Source organism: Staurois parvus, unplaced genomic scaffold (assembly GCF_062004578.1).
Source record: "Staurois parvus isolate SC_StPar_1 unplaced genomic scaffold, SC_StPar_1.0 ptg000415l, whole genome shotgun sequence".
Classification (NCBI taxonomy): Eukaryota; Metazoa; Chordata; class Amphibia; order Anura; family Ranidae; genus Staurois; species Staurois parvus.
In genome coordinates this window covers 2,312,724-2,337,422 of record NW_028318211.1, presented here as the reverse complement: position 1 = coordinate 2,337,422, position 24,699 = coordinate 2,312,724, and the positions used below count along the sequence as shown (strand labels likewise).

At 40.3% G+C, this 24,699-nt stretch overlaps 1 protein-coding gene across 1 annotated transcript; it reads right to left on the bottom strand.

Annotated features, from left to right (window-relative positions):
* Positions 1–543: 543 nt before the first annotated feature.
* On the bottom strand, positions 544–24,689 carry OSGEP (O-sialoglycoprotein endopeptidase). The gene is made up of 12 exons (XM_089687027.1): positions 24,567–24,689; positions 23,194–23,316; positions 22,594–22,713; positions 20,575–20,750; positions 15,629–15,724; positions 14,486–14,535; positions 10,356–10,434; positions 8,744–8,809; positions 7,789–7,879; positions 4,236–4,311; positions 3,744–3,842; positions 544–3,623 (listed from the first exon to the last, which is right to left on the bottom strand). Exons 2-12 carry the CDS (start codon positions 23,306–23,308, stop codon positions 3,584–3,586), a joined length of 1,008 nt encoding a protein of 335 aa, XP_089543153.1. The 5' UTR covers positions 23,309–23,316; positions 24,567–24,689; the 3' UTR covers positions 544–3,583.
* Between the last annotated feature and the right edge of the window lie 10 nt (positions 24,690–24,699).

The following is a 24,699-nucleotide window of genomic DNA, read 5'->3' as shown; positions in this document are numbered from 1 at the left end:
GTGCAAAGCTGGTAGAGACATAAACCAAAAAAAGACTTGATTGAGATGTGTACACACACACACACACACACACACACACACACACACAAAAGTATTTAGTCAGCCACCAATTGTGCAAGTTCTCCCACTTCAAAAGATGAGAGAGGCCTGTAATTGGCATCATAGGTAGACCTCAACTATAAAGAGACAAAATGAGAAAAAAAATCCAGACAATCACATTGGCTGATTTGGAAATAATTTATTTGCAAATTATGGTGGAAAATAAGTATTTGGTCAATATCAAAAGTTCATCTAAATACTTTGTTATATATCCTTTGTTGGCAATGACATGTGGCCACAGTTGACCTGCAATCCTGAATCTGACTTTGCTTGCTAGTTACTTACTGGTCTGCAAAAACCAAGTATTCAGTAAAATTAGGAAATCTTTACTCCTGCATACATTTTTATAGTGCAGGCACACTGCAATGCCATAGTGTGCACAGGATATAGAATTATTGGGAGGGTTCTGTCAGCAATATCCAGTCTAAAAATGTACGGACTGACTAAAATTTACTAAAAGATTTATTATTGTGATTTAAACAAACTTTATTCAATGAGGTTTTATTCTTTACAGTATAGGTTAACCTGCATTTACAGCACTTTGAGTCTTAAGAGTAGTGACTTGAGGAGAAAAATATATATACATTTTTTTTTTAAATTTAAAAAGCTTCCAATTTTGTTCAGGATAAAAACAATCCCATTTGCAAGTAGAATGGCAAATTTTGTTGCAGGGGCTTATTAACTTAATTTTTGTAAATAGTGGGAAGGATATATCCAGTGAAGCCTGATACCTTCACTCTTACTAAAATACTATTCCCAAAATAGGGAAAAGAAACACCACAGATTTACAAGTTTGTAAAGCAAGATCAACAGCAAACCTAAGACCCATGTGACACTAGTGATCCCTTTCTCTTGAAGCAACTCACCAGCAACAACATGGCTTAAATAGACCCTGTCATTGACTTAAAAAAATTCTAGGTCAAGCACAGAAAAAAAAAAAAACAAAAAAAAACACAAAAATATTTAGAAAGCTTACTTGCAGCATGTTTCCTTTCTATAAACTTTTCTTCCTAATGATTTGCAATTTGCCTCTGAATTTTCTAGAAAACTTGATTACTTCCTGAAGAATCAGTTCTCTAGAACAGCCCCTTCCTTCTTTGCAAATCATAACCCTCTCCTCTTTTTGAAATGTCTGTTTTGGCCTAGCTCTCCTGCCCCCCTCATATCTCTCTGTATAAGTTATGTAACACCCAGGAGGGAAAGGGGGTGAAGAAAAATACTGTCTATGACTCCAAGTCTGTTGGGGCTTCTAAAATCACATCTAAGATGGCAGGGCCCTGCAGAAGTATAAGGGCTTTAGAAGTTCTACACAAGGAAAGCTGTTGCATGCAAAAAAATATGCCTACGAGATGTTAAAATGTACATACTCATTTCAAAAACTATTTTCTAAACGATTGAGCTTGTGACAAGGTCTACTGAAGGGAGCACTGTTTCTGTTGTGTTTTGTCTCTGGCCAAAATACTGGAAAAACTAGTTCTGTAGCAATGAAGAAGTGACAACACACTGCTTCCACCAGCAAGCAAGTGAAGTCATGGAAGCAGGTGAGTGCTTTTTGCTCTCTCAGCAATTTTATTCCTGGTGAATTGCTGCCAGTATGACATAGGCCTAAGGGTGTTGGTGTGGATGCACACTTTAGGCGGCCTATAACTGGAGCTCAAAATACTGTTGATGCACTTACAAAGTATATCTGGCTGTATATTAACCGCTTCCCCACTGCCCTATAGCAGAAATACTGCTACAGGGAGGCAGGGCTGCGCAAAATCATGTATATATATTAATTTACGGGTAGGGGCGGGTGAGCGCACCACCCTACCTGCATCACCATTGGCGGCTACAGATAATCGATCACTGGGTCCCAGCCAAAAATTCCCCGCCATCACCCAGCAATTGCCAAGAAACAGTGACAGGGGAGAGACCTCTGTGTAAACAATACAGGTCTCGCTGCTGCCAGCAGTAACATGCTGCTGTGTATTTCTCTGCACAGCGGCATGTTTCCCTAGTAAAACACACACAGCACACACAATAACACAGTACACAGCTAACCCTTTGATTGCCCCAGCTATTAACCCCTTCCTGCCCAGTGCTATTAATACAGTATCAGTGCTTTTTATTAGCACTGATCACTGTATTAGTGTCATTGGGATGTCAGTGACAGTCCGTTCCCACCCAGTGTCAGAATGCCCGCAGCAGTCCCACTATAAGTTGCTGATTGCCACCATTACTAGTGTAAAAGGAAAAAAAAAAAAAAAAAAAAAATTCCACTATATATACACACTGCCATTTGTAGACACTATAAACCAATTAATTTACAGGTATTGGGATTTTTTTTTTTTCTTTAGCAAAGACATGGCAGAATACATTTTGGCCGAAATTTACGATAAAATTTGATTTTTAAATTTTTTTTTTACTGGATAGGTTTTATAGCAAAAAGTCAAAAATATTATTTTTGTTTTTTTCAAAATTGTCGGGTGTTTTGTTTATAGTACAAAAATAAAAATAACGCACAGGTGACCAAATACCACCGAAAGAAAGTTCTATTTGTGGGAAAAAAAGGACATATATTTCATTTAGGTACAGTATTGCATGACCACGCAATTGTCAGTTAAAATAACGCAGCGCCGTATCGCAAAAAACGGCCTGGTCAGGAAGGGGGATAAATCCTCTGGAGGGCAAGTGGTTAAAGAGAAAAGCTATTTTTTTTTTCCCTTTACATTTTGATTGCAAAATGACTAGTAGCAGTTTTATAAGTCATGACAATGTTTAGCAAAACTGGATTCTTCTATTAAAGCGGTAACAGAGACAAATTTAAGCTTCTTCAGTAAGGGAGAGCAAAGAGAAAGAGTCCAAAATTTACTAAAAAGGAGAACATCTAAGCTAAGCTTAGTTAGAATATTTCTAATTGGTTACCAAGGTTCCTGCAAGGTCTTGCTGCATAATCGGAGAACATTCAACAGAACTTAAAAAGCTGCCATCAGAAGCATAGTGTGCCACTGCAATCCTTTAATTGCACTATTTGAGTCACTAATGTTGACTAAAGGAGTGTTGAGTGAAGTCTTGATTTGCACTCTTGTTGTATATTGATGGCTCAAAGTACTTAAATTTAGTCTGTCAACATTACAGCAAGGCATCCAGCTTTCATAGAAAATCAGAAATGGTAGCCAGCATATTTTCTTTAACTGCAGTTTTCTTTGTATCCTGATGCTTTAATCTGAAGTTGACATTCTGGGCACTTCTACCTGTTGTGAGTTCCCTATAGATCCCTACAGACCGGACACAAATGGCAGAACTCACAGGATCTAGGGGTACTCCGTAACAGGCACTTTAAGGCAGCAGATCGCATACACAAACAGAAATGTATCTTTCGCATCATTGCCTGATCCATTGATCTGCCCTCTGTTAGACTTCAGGTTTTAACTGGCCAATAAAACGTAAAACTGAAATATTAAATACACTATTCCAGTATCTTTTTAGAATTTCTCTGGTTTCAGTCTCTCCATGTAACCTCCACCTCATCTGTTCTGAACCTGTGGAGAGGATAGCAAATACAATTAAATCAAAACCACAAATCACTAGTCTTACATTCTATATAGGTGACAAAATTAAACCAATCTAACGAGAGCATAGCATTGATAGAAGAAGCTAACCTTTGAGTTATCCAGGAGTCTTGCAGCAGTGTGATGTGACCAGAGCGAAACATTTCCCATCCAGCTTGGGCAATCATAGCACCATTATCTATGCAGAATCTTAAAAGTACAGAGACACACATATATTGGAGAACAATGAAATGGTTTTACATTCAAGTCAATGCATGACTGAAGAAGAGAAAGAGAATCAAACGCTAACAATGAATTAATTCATACTCTGGGGCCTCATTCACATGGGACACACAAACCCATACACCATGCAGTGAACTAGGTTTGTGCCTGTGCTTCCCAAGCAGATAGACAGACTGCATTCTAATCAAAGTATTGGTCCTGCATGGATATACACTAAAAAATGCATGCAAAGATCCTTGAAACTGCACACCTGTATCTTAATGTCTGGCTGCGTGGACCATTTGTGCTGAGTGAAAACAGCTCTCTGCATGCGTCTACATGAATGAGGCCTAATAAATCAGGATAGTGGCCAATACTAACCTTTCATCTGTTGCAAACAATTTGGCACCTCGTTCCTTGCACATAACTTCCATCATCTCCTGCAAGCGAACATTACCTGAATGTAGAAAAATAATAATATTTGCAAAATTAAATTTAGAGTTTGACTCGTATGTTGCGGGAGTTTCAGTTGTTATACCAGAGCTGATGCCCGCAGCTGATACGGTCTTTTAGAACTGGTGGAGCACTTTATTGTAAAAGCTATAATAGCAGCGAAATAGCTGCTGGATTGCTTTTACAAGTGGCGGAAGGGGGGCCCCCACTCCCCCATCCCACTGTGGAACCCAGGACTGCAGCAAGCGGTTCTGTTGGCTGACCATTTAACTGATCAGGGACCGAAATGGCACCGATCATTTCTATGGTCTAGGAAACTGGAAGTGATGAGTATTTCACCAGTTATAAACAAACCATTAATAGTTTGAAAAAAGCATCTGATCATACTGATCTCGATGTAATCCAAAGCTTTTAAAAGGCAGAAGAGAGATCTGGGGTCTAATAGATCTCTCAGGAAAAAAGTACCTGTCAATGCCCATGCGATCACAAGGGATGTATAGCAATAAAGTTGATAAAAAAAAAAAAGTGTAAAAAATAAATAATAAAAAAAAAAAAAATTAAAGCACACCCATCTCCCCATACTCTCATACAAAGGCATATGCACACGTTGGTCCCTTGCTGCAATGTAAAACACGATCACACCACACATGTATCACTGCGAACACCAGACCGAGAGCAAAAATTCTAGCACCAGTACTTCTGTGTAAAACTAAACTGATAACCTGTAAACACTTTTAAAGCATCTATAGATAACACATGTACGTAATGAAAATCGTGACATATTTGGTATCGGTTTACTCATCATAACATCCTTTATATTTTACCAAACAACTGTATATTTAAAAACAAAATGCGTTTGAAAAACCGCTGCGCAAATACTCTGTCATAAAAAATTGCAACGCCCACCATTTTATTCTCTAGGGCCTCTGCTTTAAATGCATATAATGTTTGGGGGGTTTGAAGTCATTTTCTAGCAAAAAATACAGATTTTTACATTTAAACAAAACGTGTCAGAAAAGGCCTGGTCTTCAAGTGGTTAAACGTTAAAGTAAACAGGGGCTGTTTTGGGTTTGCTGCTAAAAGTGGTTGTAAAAGCTGAAGGTTTTTTTTACCTTCATGCATTCTATGCATGAAGGTAAAAAAAAAAACAAAACAAAAAAAAAACAAACACCTGTGTGTAGCAGCACCCAACCCCCCCCACCCAAAAAATACCTGAGCCCCCTCTCGATTCAGCGATGTCCACGAGAGGCCTCGGTTCTCCGGGGACTCTCGCGCCGGACTAAGGCTGCTGTCAATCACAGCCAGATCATGAGAGGGTGGGGGGCGCCCAAGCCGCAGCTCTGTGTGTGAATGGCCACGCAGAGCCGCGGCTCGGGAGCATGCCTTCCCCGGTGCCCCCTTAGCAACCTATTTGCTTTGAGGACACCCGACAGGAGAGGAGGAGCCAAGAGCGCCAGTGGGGGACCCGAGAAGAGGGGGATCCAGGCTGCTCAGTGCAAAACCACTGCAAACAGCAGGTAAGTATAAAAATGTTTGTTTTTGTTTTTTTTTTATTAACAAAGACATTAGTATCACTTTAAGCAATTGCTGCAAACAGTGTTGAATGAGGAAGCTCTGGAATATGGTAGATATGCCGTCTGACAATGGTTGTCTATACCTGCGTTATTATTGTTGGATTGAATTCTTATAAGAAACTGCCTTCTCAAATAAAACTAGTAAAATGAAATTATATTTAAAGTGTTACTAAGCCCAGGACTCTGCATTCACTATATCTGGTCTCCCACATTACATACAACATGGAAATGCAATTATTTTAGTAAATATAAACTGCTAAATACCTTTTTTCATCAGCAGTTAGAGCAGTCTTGTGAATTCTATCAGTGTTCAGCAGAGCACTGGTTAAAGCTTGTAGGAGTTTTCTTCCTGCTCTAGGATGCAGACCCCCTGACCTCTGTCTGAACACTGCTGATTGGCCCTGTGCTCATCACATGCACTCTCCCAAGAGAAAAAAAAAACAAAAACACGTGTCTAGCAATACACACCAAACTGAGCATGTGCAGTGTCTCCACACAATATATATGTCTTATCAAAAGATAAGAGGGGAGCACTGGAAAAGGAGAGGATCAGAGAAGTCAGAATCAAAACAGCATTTTTACACAATGCAGAGGAATATCCCCCTTAGGTTCCACAGTGAGTATAACATGCATGCTTTACTGCATATACAGACTGATTTTACTGTTGTGGTTTTAGTAACACGTTAACTATATATATCACACACATAAAACACCTAGCATAGAGTAGATTAAATAGTAGTGAAGTTAAAGAGTACAACCAAATTGAAATAAATAGTAGTGCAGTTAAACTTAACTGAAACGCTTACAGTTAAATGTTTGAAAAACCCTGGAACCCCAAGAAGGGATTCTGCTACTGGACCTTCTCTATGCAGCTAGTGCACCACTTAGCTTTCTCCCCAGGGGGGGGGGGGTTGAGAAGCAACAGTCATTCAAAGAATATATACAAAACATTATTATGCTGCTATTATTTGAATCACTCACACTATTCAGTCCCATAATGTGTTTTAACATCACTTCAGCATACTACTAATGCTGCGCTTCACATCAATTATACATTAAAACTGAAATACGTACATGCAGTTGTACTACAAATTAATAAATCTCAATATTCTTATATAAATCACTCTTGTGAAATCTACATCTATCCAAAAAAAATAATTAAAAAAAAAAAAAAAATCAGTCCAAAATTTTGTCGCAATATCCCAATATTGGGACTAAATTTTGTACCGATTTTTTTATTTTATGGATAGATGTTGATTTCACAAGAGTGATTATATAAGAATATTGAGATTTATTAATTTGTAGTGCACTTGCATGTATCCCAGTTTTAATGCAGAATTGATGTGAAGCGCAGCACTTAATTAGTAGTTTACTGAACAGTCATTCTAGGGAAACACCACTGAAATGCAAATGAACTTTAGGTGTTTCCAACCGTTTTGTGAATTTGCAAAATATCTTAAAGTATAAAACTTTTGCCAGGCTATGGAAATTCCTTTTTTACAGGATTTTTTTTTTTTACAAATTCCAAACAACCAGATATTGAGATTTAACATGAGCCCTCACTGACCTAGCTGCAGAAATTGTGGAGCTATTCAGTCTCAAAATTTACGACAGGAATACTTTACAGCCTAACTCCAGGAATTTGTCAAAATCTACCCTTGCAGTAGTTTTCTTTTTTTATTTCATTTGTTACCCTGATTAAATGTTCACAGTGCTTACAGAATCTATACAGAAAGTAAGCATGCTTTCTTTCTGTATACATTTCAAATGGAGCAGTTATTTTCTATGTCAAGAGGAAATATTGAACGTTTTTTACACCACTGATTTCTGGTTACTCAACAGCTGGTATGTAGTTCACAATTTTCTTAAACAAGTCTTCAAAATATTCGAGTCAGTATGCCACTTACATCCAACTCCACCAACTATTAGTACTTCTTGTGAGCCGCAATGAGCCATAGCCCGTTCTGTGATCTCCACAAGCATAGCAAACAAAGTCTCCTGTCAGAATGGAAAAGCTTAGTAAATTTAATCTAAGCAACACAGGTGTTAAGAATTGGAGAGCTGCTTACAGTTGGGTATAGGAAAGATGTGGAAATCACATACAGCACAGTGAGAAATGTAAGCATCTCAGCAGTTTTATTTGCTTAAAACTACAGTCACAAAAATCTTGGGATTCAAGTTAGCCAAGGTGTCTAAAAATATATATGTAAATAAAAAAGCTGCTGCTTGTACATACACCATATATTTCTGACAGCAACCACACCATGGATGAATTTAGACCAAATGTTGCCATACGAAGGTGGGTTAATCAAGCAGTAGCCTTTGAAGCTAACAAATTACACTACACAAAACAGCAGATTGCACTCGCTGCACAGTCAGCACATGGCACCCATACAGTAAATTGATTTTTCAGCAGCCACTAAAACCACTGTTAGCTGTTGGAGGTGTTTATAAATGTAAAAGGGGGGAGGGAGAAAAAGAAAAAGGAAAGAGAAAAAGAAAAAGGAAAGAGAAAAAGGAAAAGGAAAGAGAAAAAGGAAAAGGAAAGAGAAAAGGAAAGAGAAAAGGAAAGAGAAAAGGAAAGAGAAAAGGAAAGAGAAAAGGAAAGAGAAAAGGAAAGAGAAAAGGAAAGAGAAAAGGAAAGAGAAAAGGAAAGAGAAAAGGAAAGAGAAAAGGAAAGAGAAAAGGAAAGAGAAAAGGAAAGAGAAAAGGAAAGAGAAAAGGAAAGAGAAAAGGAAAGAGAAAAGGAAAGAGAAAAGGAAAGGAGGGAAATCCCTGTGATATTGGGATATAGTAAACCAGAGACATTCATTTTTCACATGTAATGAAATAACTTATGATTATCATGTGTATCTTGCAAACCTGTAAAGAGAAACAGAGGTCCTCTGGGGTACAATCTCCTGAAGACAACATTTTGTGAGCCATGTCCTATAATGTAAATGGAAAAACAAGCTCAAATAATGGCAGCAGTATAAATAAAGCCAGGAGTGTTCTTATAGATGATGGATGTCTAGTAAAGTCACTATAGGGATTCTTTGCTCTACAACCACCACTTTCTCAGTGAACCCATTAAGCAGATGAAATTTAACATGTGAAGTAAAATAAAATAAATAATACTTAAAGCAATGCAGGAAGTTGTGCCCTTAGGTTCTGGGAAGCCTCAAAGTAAATGCACAAGTTACTGATTTGGCACCTAGCTTTTACTTTTTATGGCATTTCCCGTGTCTCACAACATTTAGGGAGAGATTGCATGCGGCTTTACAGTGAACATCTCTGTCAATAAGGACCACTACAGCTGCTATGGATATCTAAAGAACAGATATGGGGTGTCAGGGCCTGGATCTGAACTCAGAACCTCTTGTGTAGGGCAATGTATCTTCTTGTTGAGCAACCTGGACATCTCCCTGGACAATTCTTTGAATGATTTTGCCTTGTACCTTGTTTGTCTCGAAGCTTGAACCCTTTGCTCCTCCCATGAATATCCTTATTCAAGCCATGTATCTGCACTTCCTGTTTGCCAGATTATTGTGCTCTCTCTCCAGCCAATATCTTGCTCTCGACTTCTCTGCTGCCACTTGTTACAGACCTTTGGCTTGTTCCTCAACTATGCTTCTACCTGATCCCAACCTGCAATTACTTGTTGCCTACCACTGGCTTGTTTTAGGACTACACTTCTGTTTGATCTTTACCTGCTATATCCGCTACTGGACCACAGCTTGCTCATCTCCTGATGGGGCGATTCTGGGGGAACACAACCTGGTACTAAAATGCATTAAAACTCATCTCCACCATCAGGAGCTCTGGCGAACACCAGTTAGTACTTAGACTCCGCACCTCAGGTGGGCCCATGTGATCCACTAGGGTGACCGGCTTGTATACCTAGCCTGCAGGTCGGTGGAAGTTCCTTTAATGTTATAGCCTCTGGTCTCTGAGCCTGACCCTTGATTGTGACATGGGGTTGGTAATAACTTGTAAGTGGGACATCTCAAATCACTTCATCACAGATACGACATCAGCTAACATTTTGCTCAGTCTTAAAAAGACAAAAGTGAGTTTTTCTATAAGAAGCATCTTCTGATGTTCATAAAACATGAATATGAAAGTTCTTATACCTGTACACAGATAGCCAACTTGAACAGTGCTTTCATTAGAATATGAAAATACTGGCCACTTCTATATCATCTATTTATTAGATATTAATATTTTTGATAGGCTACCCAATTGTATACAAGGTACCTAGTTAATCCTACTAAACACAAAACATTGTAAATAATCATGCATGAAAATTCTGTAATGTATGTGCTGTAAATGCATAAGGCACATTCCAAAAAGATCAAATCACACTCTTTTAGGATACCATTTTTGTTCTATGAATAAATCACGCACTGATAAGAGATTATATAGACCTCACTAAATCATGAAATGTTATGTTGGAATCCTATCCATGCCATTTTGTTATCGCAAGTGTCCTTACCTCAATGTAAGAAAGAATGCCAGAGAAGGACACGTCCATTCCTTTCACAGTGTATGGCAGCTCCACAAATATTTTGCCCCTAAAAATCAAAATCATTAAACTTTTCAACTAAAGAAGGTACAGATTAAGGAATTTATCATCAGCATAATATCAATCAACTTTTTTTCCCAGCTGCTCATGATGCCAATAATTGATGTATGCTGGTCATTCGGGAACAAGGTCTCTAGCAACCAGTTTGCTTCTTATAATCCCCTATCACAACAACTATTTTGCCAAAGATATTGACTAAATATGGGCATATGTCCATACAAGGGCACTAATGTCACCAGCATTCCCCTTCTTTGTTTACACTGCAAGCACTGTGTTGCTACAAACCTAGTTTTAACTTTAGTATACTAGAAGCACCACATTTAACAAGTAACTCCACTTTTGTTGAGAACAGCTCTGATCAGTGGATTGTCATCTGCTAAATCAGAGCTATTGGTTTCTTCAGCACTGACAGTAGACACTGAACAATTTTTCTACAAGCTCATGGTCAGTGAAATGACTATGAGCTTATAGCAGAAGGAGGAATGTCAGGTCCAGGCGGCATACGGACCTGGCCAGCTGGAAAACATTCTGTAGGTATGTACATCCTATGGGCAATGAAAAAACAGCCACCCAAGTAAGCGGGTCAGCCTACATAATGACTCTCCGTTTCACCATAAAGATGTGGGAGCAAAATGTAAAACAAAAAACAGCCATAGACAGGCTTTGAAAAAAGGCGGTTCTAAATAATCCCAAGCAGAGTAGTATATTGCAGCTTAATACGAAAACCTTTATTACAAACCTTGATCAATAAAGTAAGACTGTGCAAGGTAATCAAACATATAAAAACACACAACAGTAAATTTAAAACTGTGATATCAACAGGCAGGAAGTAACATCAATTAAAGCAGCCACGAGCCACACGGGTGCCCAAACAAATGCCACTGAGAATAATCAACCTTACTGGGAGTATATGAGATAGAACAACAAAGTGCTGTAGATGAAATAGATGTGAAGAGGGCAAAATGGTCATCAATATCACAGGTGCTGCAGAGCAATGTCCTTTATCATGAATGATCATATGGATTGGGTATACAGATTCCAGTAACCCTGGAGTGAAAAGTTACGAGAGCCGTGTAGCAAATTCAAAGGACACGGCAAAATCATCCAAACATAGCCATGTAAGTAGATCATGTATATCAAGATTAATGCAAGCAACAAGTACCATTCATTATTATTAACAAGTACTGCATTATTCTCAGTTAGTGCTGTCCAGATGTCCCTGGCAATGACTCCCTTAACCACTAGCCTACAGGGCACTTATACCCCCTTCCTGCCCAGGCCAATTTCCAGCTTTCAGCACTGTTGCACTTTGAATGACAATTGCGTGGTCATGCAACACTGTACCCATATGAAATTTTTATCATTTTTTTGTGACAGATAGAGCTTTATTTTGGTGGTATTTAATCACCTCTGGGTTTATTTTTTCCTAAACAAACCAAAAACCACTGAAAATTTTGAAACAAAAAGTCCTCTTGGTTTTTGTTATAAAATGTTGTAAATAAGTGATTTTTCTCCTTCACTGATGTGCGCTAATGAGGCTACACTGATAGGCACTGATAAGGAGGCACTGGTAGGTGGCACTGATGAGCATTGACCGGCATCACTGATGGGCACTGAAAGGCAGTTCTCATATATGGCACTGATAGGCAGCTCAGATGGGCACTGATATGTGGCACTGAAATGAGGCACTGGCTGGTGGCATGGATGAGCACTGTGAGCTGGCACTGATGGACACTGACAGGTGGCGCTCCAGGGGCTACGCAGATCATCAGGTCACACTGATAATCAGTGCTCTGATGATCTGTGTACGTCCCCTCCGAGGAATGCCGATTACCGGCTCTCCTCACGAGCTGTCTGTGTGACAGCTCGTGGGGAGAGAAATGCCTATAACCGGCATATCCCTGTTTACATGTGATCAGCTGTGATTGGACGCAGCTGATCACATGACCAAGTCGACATCTTCGGCTCTTTCCGTGGATCGGTGATCCGCTGTGTCCGAGGGACACAGCGCACCGCCGATCGCCGCGGTTAGAAAGGGAGGACGTCCTCCCAGAACGAGAGAAACGCCTTGTGTCCGTCATTTTACTATATGGTGGGCGGGAGGTGGTTAAAAGGCAGCATGCAAGGCATTGTGGTGTTTAGGCATAACACGTGCGGTTCCAAATTCTGCCTTGTTTGTTCACATACTTGTAAAGGCGCTTGTGGACATCGCGTCCGGGTGCGATGGAGTCACTACATTGACGCCTTTCATCCACCAATCACTGCAGACTTCGTCTGATGGCCATATGCAGATAGAATCTAATGGAAGTGTGCAGAGAGATCAACTACTCATTAACAAGTCATGAAGTGTCTGGTACACTCCTCGTGAGTGATTCAACTGTGATCTTATGCAATTACCTACTTTCACTTCAGCTGGATCTGTATCAACACTAGATCGGATGCTGAACTGTCAGACCACCATGTCATTTTAAAGCCAGCACATAAGGCATATATTATGTGTATTTAGCTGGAGCAGCTGCAATTCTTCCCAATTCCTGGCTCTTCATGTGTTGCAGTCATAATAGACGGTACTTGTTGCCTGCATTAATCTTGATATACATGATTAACAACTTCAATACCGGGCACTTATACCCCCTTCCTGTCCAGGCCAATTTTCAGCTTTCAGTGCTGTCGCACTACGAACGACAATTGTGCGGTCATGCAACACTGTACCCATATGAAATTTTTAGCATTTTTTTCACACAAATAGAGCTCTCTTTTGGTGGTATTTAATAATGTACAGCGCTGAGCGAATCGTTGGCGCTTTACAAATACTGTATAATAATAATAATCACCACTAATTTTTTTTATTTTTTGCTAAACAAAAAACACCTGTAACTTTTGAGAAAGCAAAACAAAAAAACAAAAAAACAAAAACAAAAAAAAAAAAAAAACGCACTTTTCTTCGTTTGTTATACAATTTTGCAAATAAATAAAATCTCTTCATAAATTTAGGTCAAAATGTATTCTGCTACATTTCTTTGGTGAAAATAATAATAGAATTTGTATTTATTTTTTTTTTATTAGGTTTTCTTTTTCTTACCAATTTATTTTTCAGCACACTGTGACCAAAGCAATACAATGTTACCATAGTAACATTGAACTACTCTGGGCAAGCGATTAGGATTTTTCTTTTTTTTAGCACATTATGATTGCTAATACCAATGTATTTCATTGATATTTGCAATCATTGTTACTGAATTAAACTGATTCATTCAGTCTATTGTGATTAGGCAAAGCTGATCACATAATACAGATGGGCGGTGATTGGCCCTGTCTGTATCATGTGACTGCCTTGACCAGTCACAGCTAACAACATAATTGTATAGAATGGATGGCATGACATGAAGCCATCCATTGATTGGTCACAGCAGTCACATGACACTGGCAACGGGCCAGTGTAGCGATATGTCATCAGCCGCTGCACAACCGCATGAGCAGCTCGTTTTGACAGGACGTCATATTACGCCCAGTCACAAAGGCAAGTGTCCTGCCCAGCCATCAATCTGCTATAGGCTGGGCGGGAAGGTGTTAAAGAAGTTCACCTTTGGGAACATGGTACACCCATTTTTGGGGTGGAACATGTAACAAGTTTCTGATCGTGCAGCCACCGCCCAAAATTCCCCCCATGATAGCTGTCACTTTTTTAAAAAAGCGTAGCTGCATGGGGCTCCGCCCACATGGTCGCATCATTCACAGTGTTCTGTGAATGAATGGACTACAAGTACCGACAGCCTTAGTGGATGTTTGCTTGTAGTTCTCAATGAACTACCATTGCGCTGTGATCTACTTCATAGAGTCTTCCTGTCAGAAGTATCGGCTTGCCCGTATGGGATGTACGAGCAAGCAGATACACCGACAGTCTGCAGGAGACCTGCATAGCATCAGCGATCTACTGATCACTGGTGCAATGCTGTTGGCGCTACATAAATCCTGAATAATAATAATAAATAATAAAAGGTAGAATACAATGCTTTGGAAACATGCATGAAAGTACTTACTTCTTGGCCATTTGCTCAATATTATATCCAGGACTGGGATCATTTGAGATCTTGAGGAAAAAAAAAAAAACCCAGAAAAAACCAAATAAGATGACTCCCTATTGGATTCACATGACAGCCAATTAGAACATGAATGACAAATGCTAGTTAACTGCGAGTACTGTATAATGATAACTTTACATTGACAATATAGCCTAAATGAAAGTTAGGACTCGAATACAAATGTGTGCACATAAAATTTCTTTATTCAGAAAAAACAAGCTATAATTTGTTAGAAACATCACAAGGGACAATTCCAATTACTGGTATAGGAAAAAAGGTACTATGCAAAGTAATCATGTACTGTTAGCACAACTGTGTTGGTTACCAGGAGAAAAAGGATGACCTTAGGAGACATTCCTGCAGTGCTGACCACTTATACAAATCCGAAAAAAATCAAGTCTCCTGCACTCTATGATATACAGTGCCTTGGTGATCAGTTTACATTTTTTCTACTCTTGACAACAAAAATGGACACGCTCCGATGCATGTTGGCAATTTTCCAATCTCTACACAACATGTAATACTTCCTGCTTCCTCATTTTGCCACTTCTTTGATACATCCATGCTCTTCCATTATATCACTAAAATGATGTGCACACACAGCCAGATCAGTAAATCTAACACTCTGCAATGATCACTGTGCCTTCACTACCGGAGCATAATTACTGCTTCTTGGGCAAACTGAAGAAACACGCACAGTTAACATTTCCCTGACTTGCTGAGTCAACATCTTACGAAGTGTTACAGTACTGACAGATGTCAAGGACTAGCAGTACAAACAAATCTTGATGCATAAGCTATAAACTGACAATATCCAATCTTTTTTGCACACATAAAGTGACACTGTCAAGAAGAAGAAACCACCCATGCGATCAGGCTTAGACTAAAGCAGCCATTCCTTAGCGCAAGTGTTTCGATTTGTTTCAGGAAGTGATTCAGAGTATAAATTCAGTTCAATGCCCCAGGGAATGGCTGAGTCTACCAGGCTGTATGCTTTATGACAGACCCCCTTTAATTACAAATCTCTACAACACTAAATCTTCATACCATGAAGACTAGGGTGTCCTAATGCCTTGTGGTGGGGCCATCAACATGTCTTACCTTTAGGACTCTAGCAAACCGGTCCAAACAGTTTCCTACAGCAATATCTATTGTCTCACCAAATATCCGATACCGGCGCTCAGAGTATGCAATGACCTGTAGAGGCAGGAATCACAAAATATGTCACATCTGCTTTCTGGCAAGTGGTCATTTACATTGCTTGCTTTTATCAAGCGGTTTATCACCTAATGACTGTGATTGAGATGAGGTTAAACAAAGCATAACCTCCCAAAAAATGTTATATACTGTAGCTTATCAGTTCTTAGATGTGGTGGCTGCATTAGTCCCTGTTCTGACATATCTGAAGTCCAGCCTGTGTAACAGCCTTGGCTCCTCTAATAGATAGTGCGGACGAAAATTCAGCCGATAAACGACCCTTCTATGGCCTGAATAATGCAACCCCTAATATAAAAACTGATATATTGCAATTTACGTGTTAACAGAGTATATTGTTTTTTTAATCAGTTTATACCTGCAGTGCCACCAAGCACGAATCTGAATTATGTAATGTGAAATTATGACAGCACAATCTACATATTGTATATATCTACAACAATAACATTCAATGAAAACATTAGTTCAACTAAAATGGAACTTTAGCCGAAATAGTTCTTCTTTAGCTTACAACAGAGTGAGCAAAGCTTAGAATCTGTCAGATTTAATAGCGGTGTCCCTGTTGGGGAGATTTCCCCTCACTTCCTGTGTGGTGACCAAAACAGGACACAAGTCAAATGCCTGCAATGGCAAAGCAGCAATTCAAGCAATAGAAAAAAAAAAAAAAAAAGATTTAGAATCATCTAGGAGCTCAATTATTGGCATCTTCTCAGTTGGCTTCTTGATCTTTGGCTATCTTGACTGGTCAAGCCAGGATTTAAAATGTTACTAAACCATGGACCCTGCATTCACTGGTCTCCCACAGGACACAGAATATGGAAATGGAATTATTTTAGTAAATTTGAACTGATAAATACCTTTTCTCATCTTCAGTTAGCGCAGTCTTGAGACTTCTATCAGTGTCCATCACAGCACTGGTTAAAGCTTGTAGCAGTTTTCATCCTCCCTTGATTGTCCTATAAAGCTACATAACCCCTGACCCTTTTTCTGGACAGCACTGATTGGTCCTGTGCTGATCACATGCACTCTCCCAAGACAAAAAAAAACACAAACACACAACTATCTAGCAATACACACCAAACTGAGCATGTGCAGCTTGCCTCCAAAGGATCAAATATCTTTTACACAATGCAGATGATTAACCCCTTAGGTGCCATAGTGCGCATGCACTCAGGGTGCTGTGATTGTGCAATGAGCTGCGCATGCCAACTCTGATTGGAAGTGAAGAGGAAATCCTCCTGATACAAACAACTAGTCAACATGGGTTTTTCCCCTTCTTTGCTATATCCAGAATGTACAAAAAAACAAAACAAAAAAAAAAAAAAATAGTTCTGGCTGTAATACCAGTTTAAAAATAGATTGCCTATTCAGAAAACTTTTCCTCTAAAGTTAATAAACTGGTCTTTCCTTCAAGACAGTGTACACTATAAAATGCATGAACGTACCTCTTCATTCTGTGCCCTCGCTCTTCCAGTGGCATTGCTGACTTCCAGGGTATAAGGATAGGATGCATGCTACCTGTCTCCACCAAGTGAACATTATGCCTGTCCTGAGCAGTGTCATGTGACATGAGGAGGGAGTGCATGCCCAACTCCGTGCATATACAAATTTATATGAAGTACTGCATAGGTACTACTGCAAACCGCAATATTCCTAGGAACATTGAACATTAAATTCACCTTACGGTGCTTCCAATATTGGGGATTATTAAGTAATATTATCAAATGTAAGCACAAGTCACTTTAATCGGATTTACTGCGGCAGAGTGGCCCTGCTGTGCCGAAACACGCACATGTATGTGATCTGGCTCTTCCCGATAGGGTGCACGAGCATGCTGTGTTGCCATTTGCTCCAGCACATGCCAATCAGCGGGCCCCAGCCAAGGATTTATGGCTGGGACTCACTGATCGGTGGACAGAATGATAGGAGAGAACTCTGTGTTGGTACTGACAGCAGCATTATGCCATTTTTTTTCTCCCTGCAAAGCAGAGAGTAAAAACTAGCACATTGCTTAGTGAAAACAGCACACTGTAAACACATTACACATTGTTAGGCAAAAAGTTAACCCTTTGATTTCCCCAAATGGTGATCCCTTCCCAGCCAGTGTCATTAGTACAGTGACGGTGTATATTATTAGCACTGATCACTGTATTCATGTCACAGGATGTCAGTGGCATTTAGTCAGTTCCCACAAAGTATCAGTTAGTGTCTGATTGCCTGCCGCACTATTACAGTCCCACACTGATCGCCAACATCACTAGTATTAAAAAAAATATGAACAACAATTCCAGTATATATCCCATCGTTTATAGACAGTAAAACTTTCATGCAAACCAATTAGTATCCATTCATTGGGATTTTTTTTCTTACCAAAAGACATAGAATACATTTTGGCCAAAATTTAATTTTTTTAATGGATATGTTTTGTTGCAGAAAGCAAAAAAAAAATTTTTTTCTCTTTTAATTTTCTGCCTTTTCCAGTTTATATAAAAAAATAAAAAAACCCAGTAGTGATCATATACCACCAAAAGAAAGCTGTTTGTGTGAAAAAAATTACATATATTACAGCATTGCATGACTGTGCAATTGCCAGTTAAAGTAGCACAGTGCTGAAGAGCAAAAAATGGCCTGGTCATGAAGGGGGTAAAATCCTCTGGAGCTCAAGTGGTTAATGGATAACTATGCATTAATATAAACCAAATTAAAGGCCCCATGTACGACCCAATAAATTTATTTACCACAACAAAGACTTCAGATTGTATCATCCTCTTGTAGAGCATATGAATACAACTGTTAGCCAGCCAGCAAGCAGTATTGCATCCACGTAAAGAGTAATAGCATAGCTCTCCTCTTGCTAGCTTGCAAAGGAAAGGCCTTCTCCATTAAAATGTATAGAAAAAAGCCACATAGAGTAACACCGGCTCATAGAAGAACTAAAATAAGGCCTTGCTGATCTGAGGTTTTTGGTGGGCTATATGTATTTCATGGGGAGGGCAAGGTAGAGCTTCACTTAAATCAGACAGAACTAACTCTCCAGTGCCTCGAAGGAGAAAATACTAGGGAGAGGCCAGGGATCAGGTGTGTGGATGACCTATGGATAAAGATCCAGAGCTGCAGCCCTCCTCAGATGGGGAGATCAACAAACTGGAAGAAAGCATACAGGTGGCGCAAACCCCAAGGTTTATTAAAAAGTATAAAACGACAAAATAAACAAACATAGTGCATATAGAAGGCCTGTAAGGCCACAGAGATGGCCGCAATGATGGCAAAGTGTCCGACAGGTGGTACGGTTGGCTAGCTGACGCAGTTTCGGGAACGTATCCCTTTCCTCAGAGCCATCATTGATCAGCTGGGAGGAAAGGGATATGTCCCCGAAACGCTTCAGTGGCCGACCCTACCACCAGTTGGGACACTTTGCCATCATTCCGGCCATCTCTGTGGCCTTACAGGCTTTATATATGCGCGGTTTGTGAGTATGCTTTTGGTCCTTTTATATTTTTTAATAAACCTTGGATAATACGCTAGGTGTTTGCGCCACCTGTATGCTTTCGACTTAGAGCTTCACTTAAAGGATGGCACTCTCAGCTGTTTTAAGTGGTTTTCTTTTACTTCTCCCTAAAGTGACATACCCACTTCTTGCAAATTAAGGGTCTATGAGACTTCTTCCCATGGGACAGTGCTGGTGCTGGATGACTGGCCATTTAGGCCCGCAGCTTGCGTAAACCTCCATGTAATGTATTACACAGGGCTTTCTCTCTTCAATCCCAGCAGCTGACTAGAGTGGTGAAATGAAGGTAAGCTGTGGGTGTCAAAATTAACATTGAAGTGGTATTAAACCCCAAACTATAAATGTGATCTATTGCAGCTTACCAATCAGTAGATTTTCTTTGGCTTATTTTCCCCTCACTTTTCACCTGGTGATCTGGCCAGTAACACATCTCCTGTAAGAGTGAGACAACTTTGGAGGAGTGAAAGCAAGAGGCACAGCAGACAGCCGCAATGGCAGTCTGGGGGGAAGGTGGGCTGCAGCGTTAGCTGTATTTAAATCTTCTGGCACATTTAACACTTTATAATCAATAACAGCAAACATGTTTTTCCTTTTGGGATAAAGGTGTAATATGAAGAAAAGCTGATCATTTTAACACCTGCTGTGCTAAATGGTCTGTCTCATGCATGTAAACGGATACATTCTGCTAGAGAGCTTGTGCTTATGCAAAAATAACAGACTTACTGGCTGGATCACCAAATGAAAATAGAAGACAAAGCCTAAAAAAAGAAAACCAATACAGCCATCACATCTAAGAACTGGTAAGATGCAATATAATAAATATAATACAATTATAGAATACAACCAATGCTCTTTTGGCTGTACTTCTCCTGTGGATCACTAGATTGCAGTTCGTTCTACACTCCTGTGACCAGTTTTCAGCAGACAGTGGGGGCAGAGCAGACAGTGGTGACTGACAGTCACCGCTCTCTGCTCAGAGCAGCTGAAATAACTCAGCGATCAGGGGTCATGTGATCGCTGAGTTCTCACACTTAGAGTCGGCGGGGGACAGAAGCAGCATCGGAAACAATAAGTCCACACTTCTCTTTTAATAAGGCTTTAACTTGTTACTTCACCCTGCATGAGTTTAATGTTACCCATCTATTCAAAACTGCCTGTTCAGTACACATTTTGGTCAACGTGTTATACCCAATAACACATGATTAGCTTGGCTATCCTTGGTCTTAACTCCATCGTATTTCCCTTTTGCTCACTTGTGTGTACACAAATGTTTCCACCAATGATGTATAAAATTCAAGTACTGATCATTTTTCTAATACTCTACCTGTGTGTTGCCTCCACTCACATACAAAACAGTGGGGTTTTCCGCACCAGTAATCAGTCGCCCCATTTCAATATGGCCTATGCAATGATTTACTCCTATCAGAGGTTTATTCCAGAGCTGTGCTACTGTGCGTGCCACTATTGCTACCGAAAGCAAAGGTGCTCCCATTCCAGGTCCTAAAAAAGAGAAGATCATTGAGAACATGAAGACAGAACAATACCTCAAAATAAACAAAGCAGCTCTTATTTTACTAAATTGTCTCATTTCTATTTAGACAATATTCAGAACCTTGGACTTGACCAAATGCATTCAGTATAACAACCTAGGAGTGGACAACAGTCTAAAGCATAAAACCTTCCCAATCTATTCCTTCTGTATCATCTCAGATATGTCAGCGAAGGGCATAGCACTCCCATAGTTCTGGAATACCTCTGGCTATCCACATTACATTAGTTCTGCTGCTGCGTTTCTAATAGCTTTTTCACCTGACATATCTGTGGTTCTGTTTCACCTGACATATTTGTGGTTCTATTCAACTACGCTTGAAACTGATACATATCTGCCACTTTAAAGGTTAGGTCTACCTTTAGAACATGTCACATGTTGTAGCACATCTCCCTCAACCGCTGAGACCCCCTTTCCATGTGAAAGAGAGCAAGGTTTCTCTCCTCCACAGCTATCACCTTTAGCTAAGTCTCATCTTCCATAGCGGCAGATGGCTTGTAGTTTAATGGACTATGAATGCGCTGATCAGTGCAATCGTAGTCCATTGACTCTTTCTCCAGCTTTCTAACTGAAAGCCCATGCTAAAGTACAGGCAGAAAGCTGGAAAGAGAGTGTGAAGGAGCCTGGCACTGCACCTGCCGTCCACTGATCATGAATGCAATACTTCGCAGGCTTGTGTGTAGAAAAAAACCCCCCAAAAAACAAACAATAAATGCACATTTTTTTTTTTTACCTGCAAAAATAGGTCCATATATTATTTTTTACTTAACAGTGATTTTTCCTTTCAAGTAAGCAGTGAGATCGGATCACTTTCCTTTCCCTACCTGCTGATTTGCGTTGCGTTATTGTACCCTCTACATTGGCAGTGACAGTTTAAAAGAAATATAAAAAAAGATAAATCTGCAGACAAGAATGATCAGTTGGTGCAATAATAGAAAGATATATACTCTGCCTGTGAGGGAGTAAAGTGGAGCACTGGGCAATCTATAGTCACCACTGCTTTTTTTTTTTTTTCTTCTTTCAAATCAGCAACACTTTATGAAACTGAACAAGCTTTTCCAATGTACCAAAGCCCTTGCTAGGCCAATGATAGTCTGCTGGGAACTGCCAACAGATTTGTTCACACTCCATTCATTGGTGATATTTTTGTTTACATTTGAGCTAAAAGTCTTTGAATCAGAAGAAAATCTATGGCCATTCTTACCACATTGGAGGATTTCATAGGGTTTAAAGTGTTACCAAACCCAGGACCCTGTATTCACTTTATCTGATCTCCCACAGTACACAGAACATTGCAATGCACAATGTACAATTATTGTGGTAAATATAAACTGATAAATACCTTTTCTCATCAGCAGTATACGGCAGTTTTGTGACTTCTATCAGTGTCCAGCACAGCACTGGTTAAAGCTTGTAGAAGGAGTTTTCATTCTGCTGACTGTTCTATGAGGCTGCATGACCCCTGACCCTCTGGGAGGGTGCATGTAATCAAAACAGGGCCAATCAGCCCTTTCTTGACAAATGGAAAAAACCCTCTAGTAATACATACCAAACTGAGCATGTGCAGAGCGACTCCTAGGGCTCTGTTCTAGCATCAGATGGATTGGGGACAGAAGAAGAAGGGGAGGATCAGAAGAGACAGGATCAAACAGCCTTTTTACACAATGCAAAGGATTAGCCCCTTCGCTTCCACAGTGAGTATAACAAGCATGCTTTACTGCATATACAGACTGATTTTACTGTTGTGGGTTTAGTAACACTTTAACATACCCTTATTTTTCTAATTGGTCATACCTTTTGTGTAAGCCACACAGTCTATATCCTTTGGTTGTATCTGTGCTTCCTCTAGAGCCTCATGTAGCACTTCCAGTATACAGGAGCGATGATGACGAGCAGTGTCACTAGGAAGGAAACCTGCAGTGTGGTAGAAGTATCTAGCGTTATTTTCCCTTCCTCCAGTTAGAACTAATACACTGACACATAGCATACCTCTTCACTGGCCAGCACAGGACTTTACAATAACAGGGCAAATAAAAGGAGGTTTCAATCCCCTATCCAAATATGACTTGTTTGTAGGGGAAAACACATTGCAAGAATGTATAGGAATATTTTCCTAAATACTCGCATCAGCCTGTAAGAACCCCACTTGTATATTACAAAGCTAAAAAGGGCGACAAAGGGTAAAAGCCCACTAGGTCACTATTAATTAAAAATGTGAGGGTTGTAGCAGAGAGGGGATCCACAAATATAAAGCTTCTGATGCACTTTGGTCACTATCTGAGTTTCAATTGTCATAATATTGCTCTAACCTAAAACATGCATCTAAAAACCATAGTAAAATATCTTGCAATCGCGGCTGCATTCAAATCCAAGGCTTCTCAATTACAATCTCACCTTGCCCTGGAGGGGTTATATAGGTTCTTCTTGGGTTGCTGAGAACCTTTCCATCTTGAATAATCCCAACACCAATTTTGTTGGCACTGCCTTCAAACCCAAGTACAATAGTCATTGTGACTGCTAGAAAGAAGACAAGTATAAAAACAGCTCAGTAAATTTTATGAATCAAGTTTTTAGGTAGGGTTTAACTGCTTCACTGCCACCAATGTAAAGCTTATATATATTTATTTATTTCAGGTACTTATATAGCGCCGTCCATTTACGCAGCGCTTTACATATACATTGTACATTCACATCAGTCCCTAACCCTCAAGGGGTGTACAATCTAAGGTCCCCAACTCACATTCATACATACACATACTAGGACCGATCGGCTATAAGGTTGAGAACTCCTCAATCAGATAACTGCTAAATTCTCACAAACGCTCTGAGCAGCGTAGTGACTGGCAGTAACTGCCATCTGCTCTGCCCCCCCGGCACTCACCGGATTGCTGGGCTATGGAGGGGCAGGGAGATTGAGAGGCTGAGCCAGGTGTCGCACCAGACTCTGGGGTGGATCCCAATTTTAAAAATCAGGTTATTTCCCCAGCCTGGCCCAACTGAGTGACATCAGCAGCAGAGGGCTTCAACCTGCTGTCAGCTAAAAACGAGTCACTCTTGTGATTTACACGAGAAGTACAGCCAAAAGGATTTACTTACCCTACCCTCTGCTCCTAGACTGATCCCCACAGGCTTCCCCCGCACACTCCAGTGGTCTACAGTTTCTGATCTCATCCAGGGCAGTGCAGGGTCCATAGCCCTGCACTGAACATGATGACGAAGAGGGACCGTCTAATGCTGGAACATGTGGGGGTGCCACTTACTAAGGAAGCGGAGGATCAGGTAAGCAGAACATTTCAGGCAAAATCAGGTGATAAGCCTCAACTTGACCTAATATAGTAAGAGATAGCAGCTCTCCTATGAGCCCTCGTGTACTCTACCATCTCATGTCCTGCTCCAATGCCCACTATCCCCTTGTGTACTCTCACATCTCATGTCTTGCTCCAATGCCCACTATCCCCTTGCGTACTCTACCATCTCATGTCCTGCTCCAATGCCCACTATCCCCTTGCGTACTCTACCATCTCTTGCTCCAATGCCCACTATCCCCTTGTGTACTCTACCATCTCATGTCCTGCTCTAATGCCCACTATACCCTTGCGTACTCTACCATCTCATGTCCTGCTCCAATGCCCACTATACCCTTGCATACTCTACCATCTCATGTCCTGCTCCAATGCCCATTATGCCCCAGGAGCTCTTCTACATGCTCTGGGACCTCCCTCATGTATAGCAGCAGTATGTCCACACCTATCTCCATCCACACTCACGTTCTCTATTCCTCTGACTTCCTCCTATGGCAGTGAGCAGTCCTCATGTACAGCAACTTCTCTTCCCAGCTCCGCCCCCTCCTGTCTGGATGCTGGAGCGTCACGTGACCCAGCAGCGCGCCGATCCCCACGT

Bases quoted from the DNA above. Each gene is read 5' to 3' on its own strand.
- OSGEP (XM_089687027.1), bottom strand. From the start codon at position 23,308: ATGACTATTGTACTTGGGTTTGAAGGCAGTGCCAACAAAATTGGTGTT. The intron at 20,751-22,593 runs GTATGACCAATT...TCTCTTTTTTAG, and splicing joins CTGTGTGGCTTACACAAAAG to GACCTGGAATGGGAGCACCT. The intron at 14,536-15,628 runs GTAAGACATGTT...TTTTTCCTCAAG, and splicing joins GGTTTGCTAGAGTCCTAAAG to ATCTCAAATGATCCCAGTCC.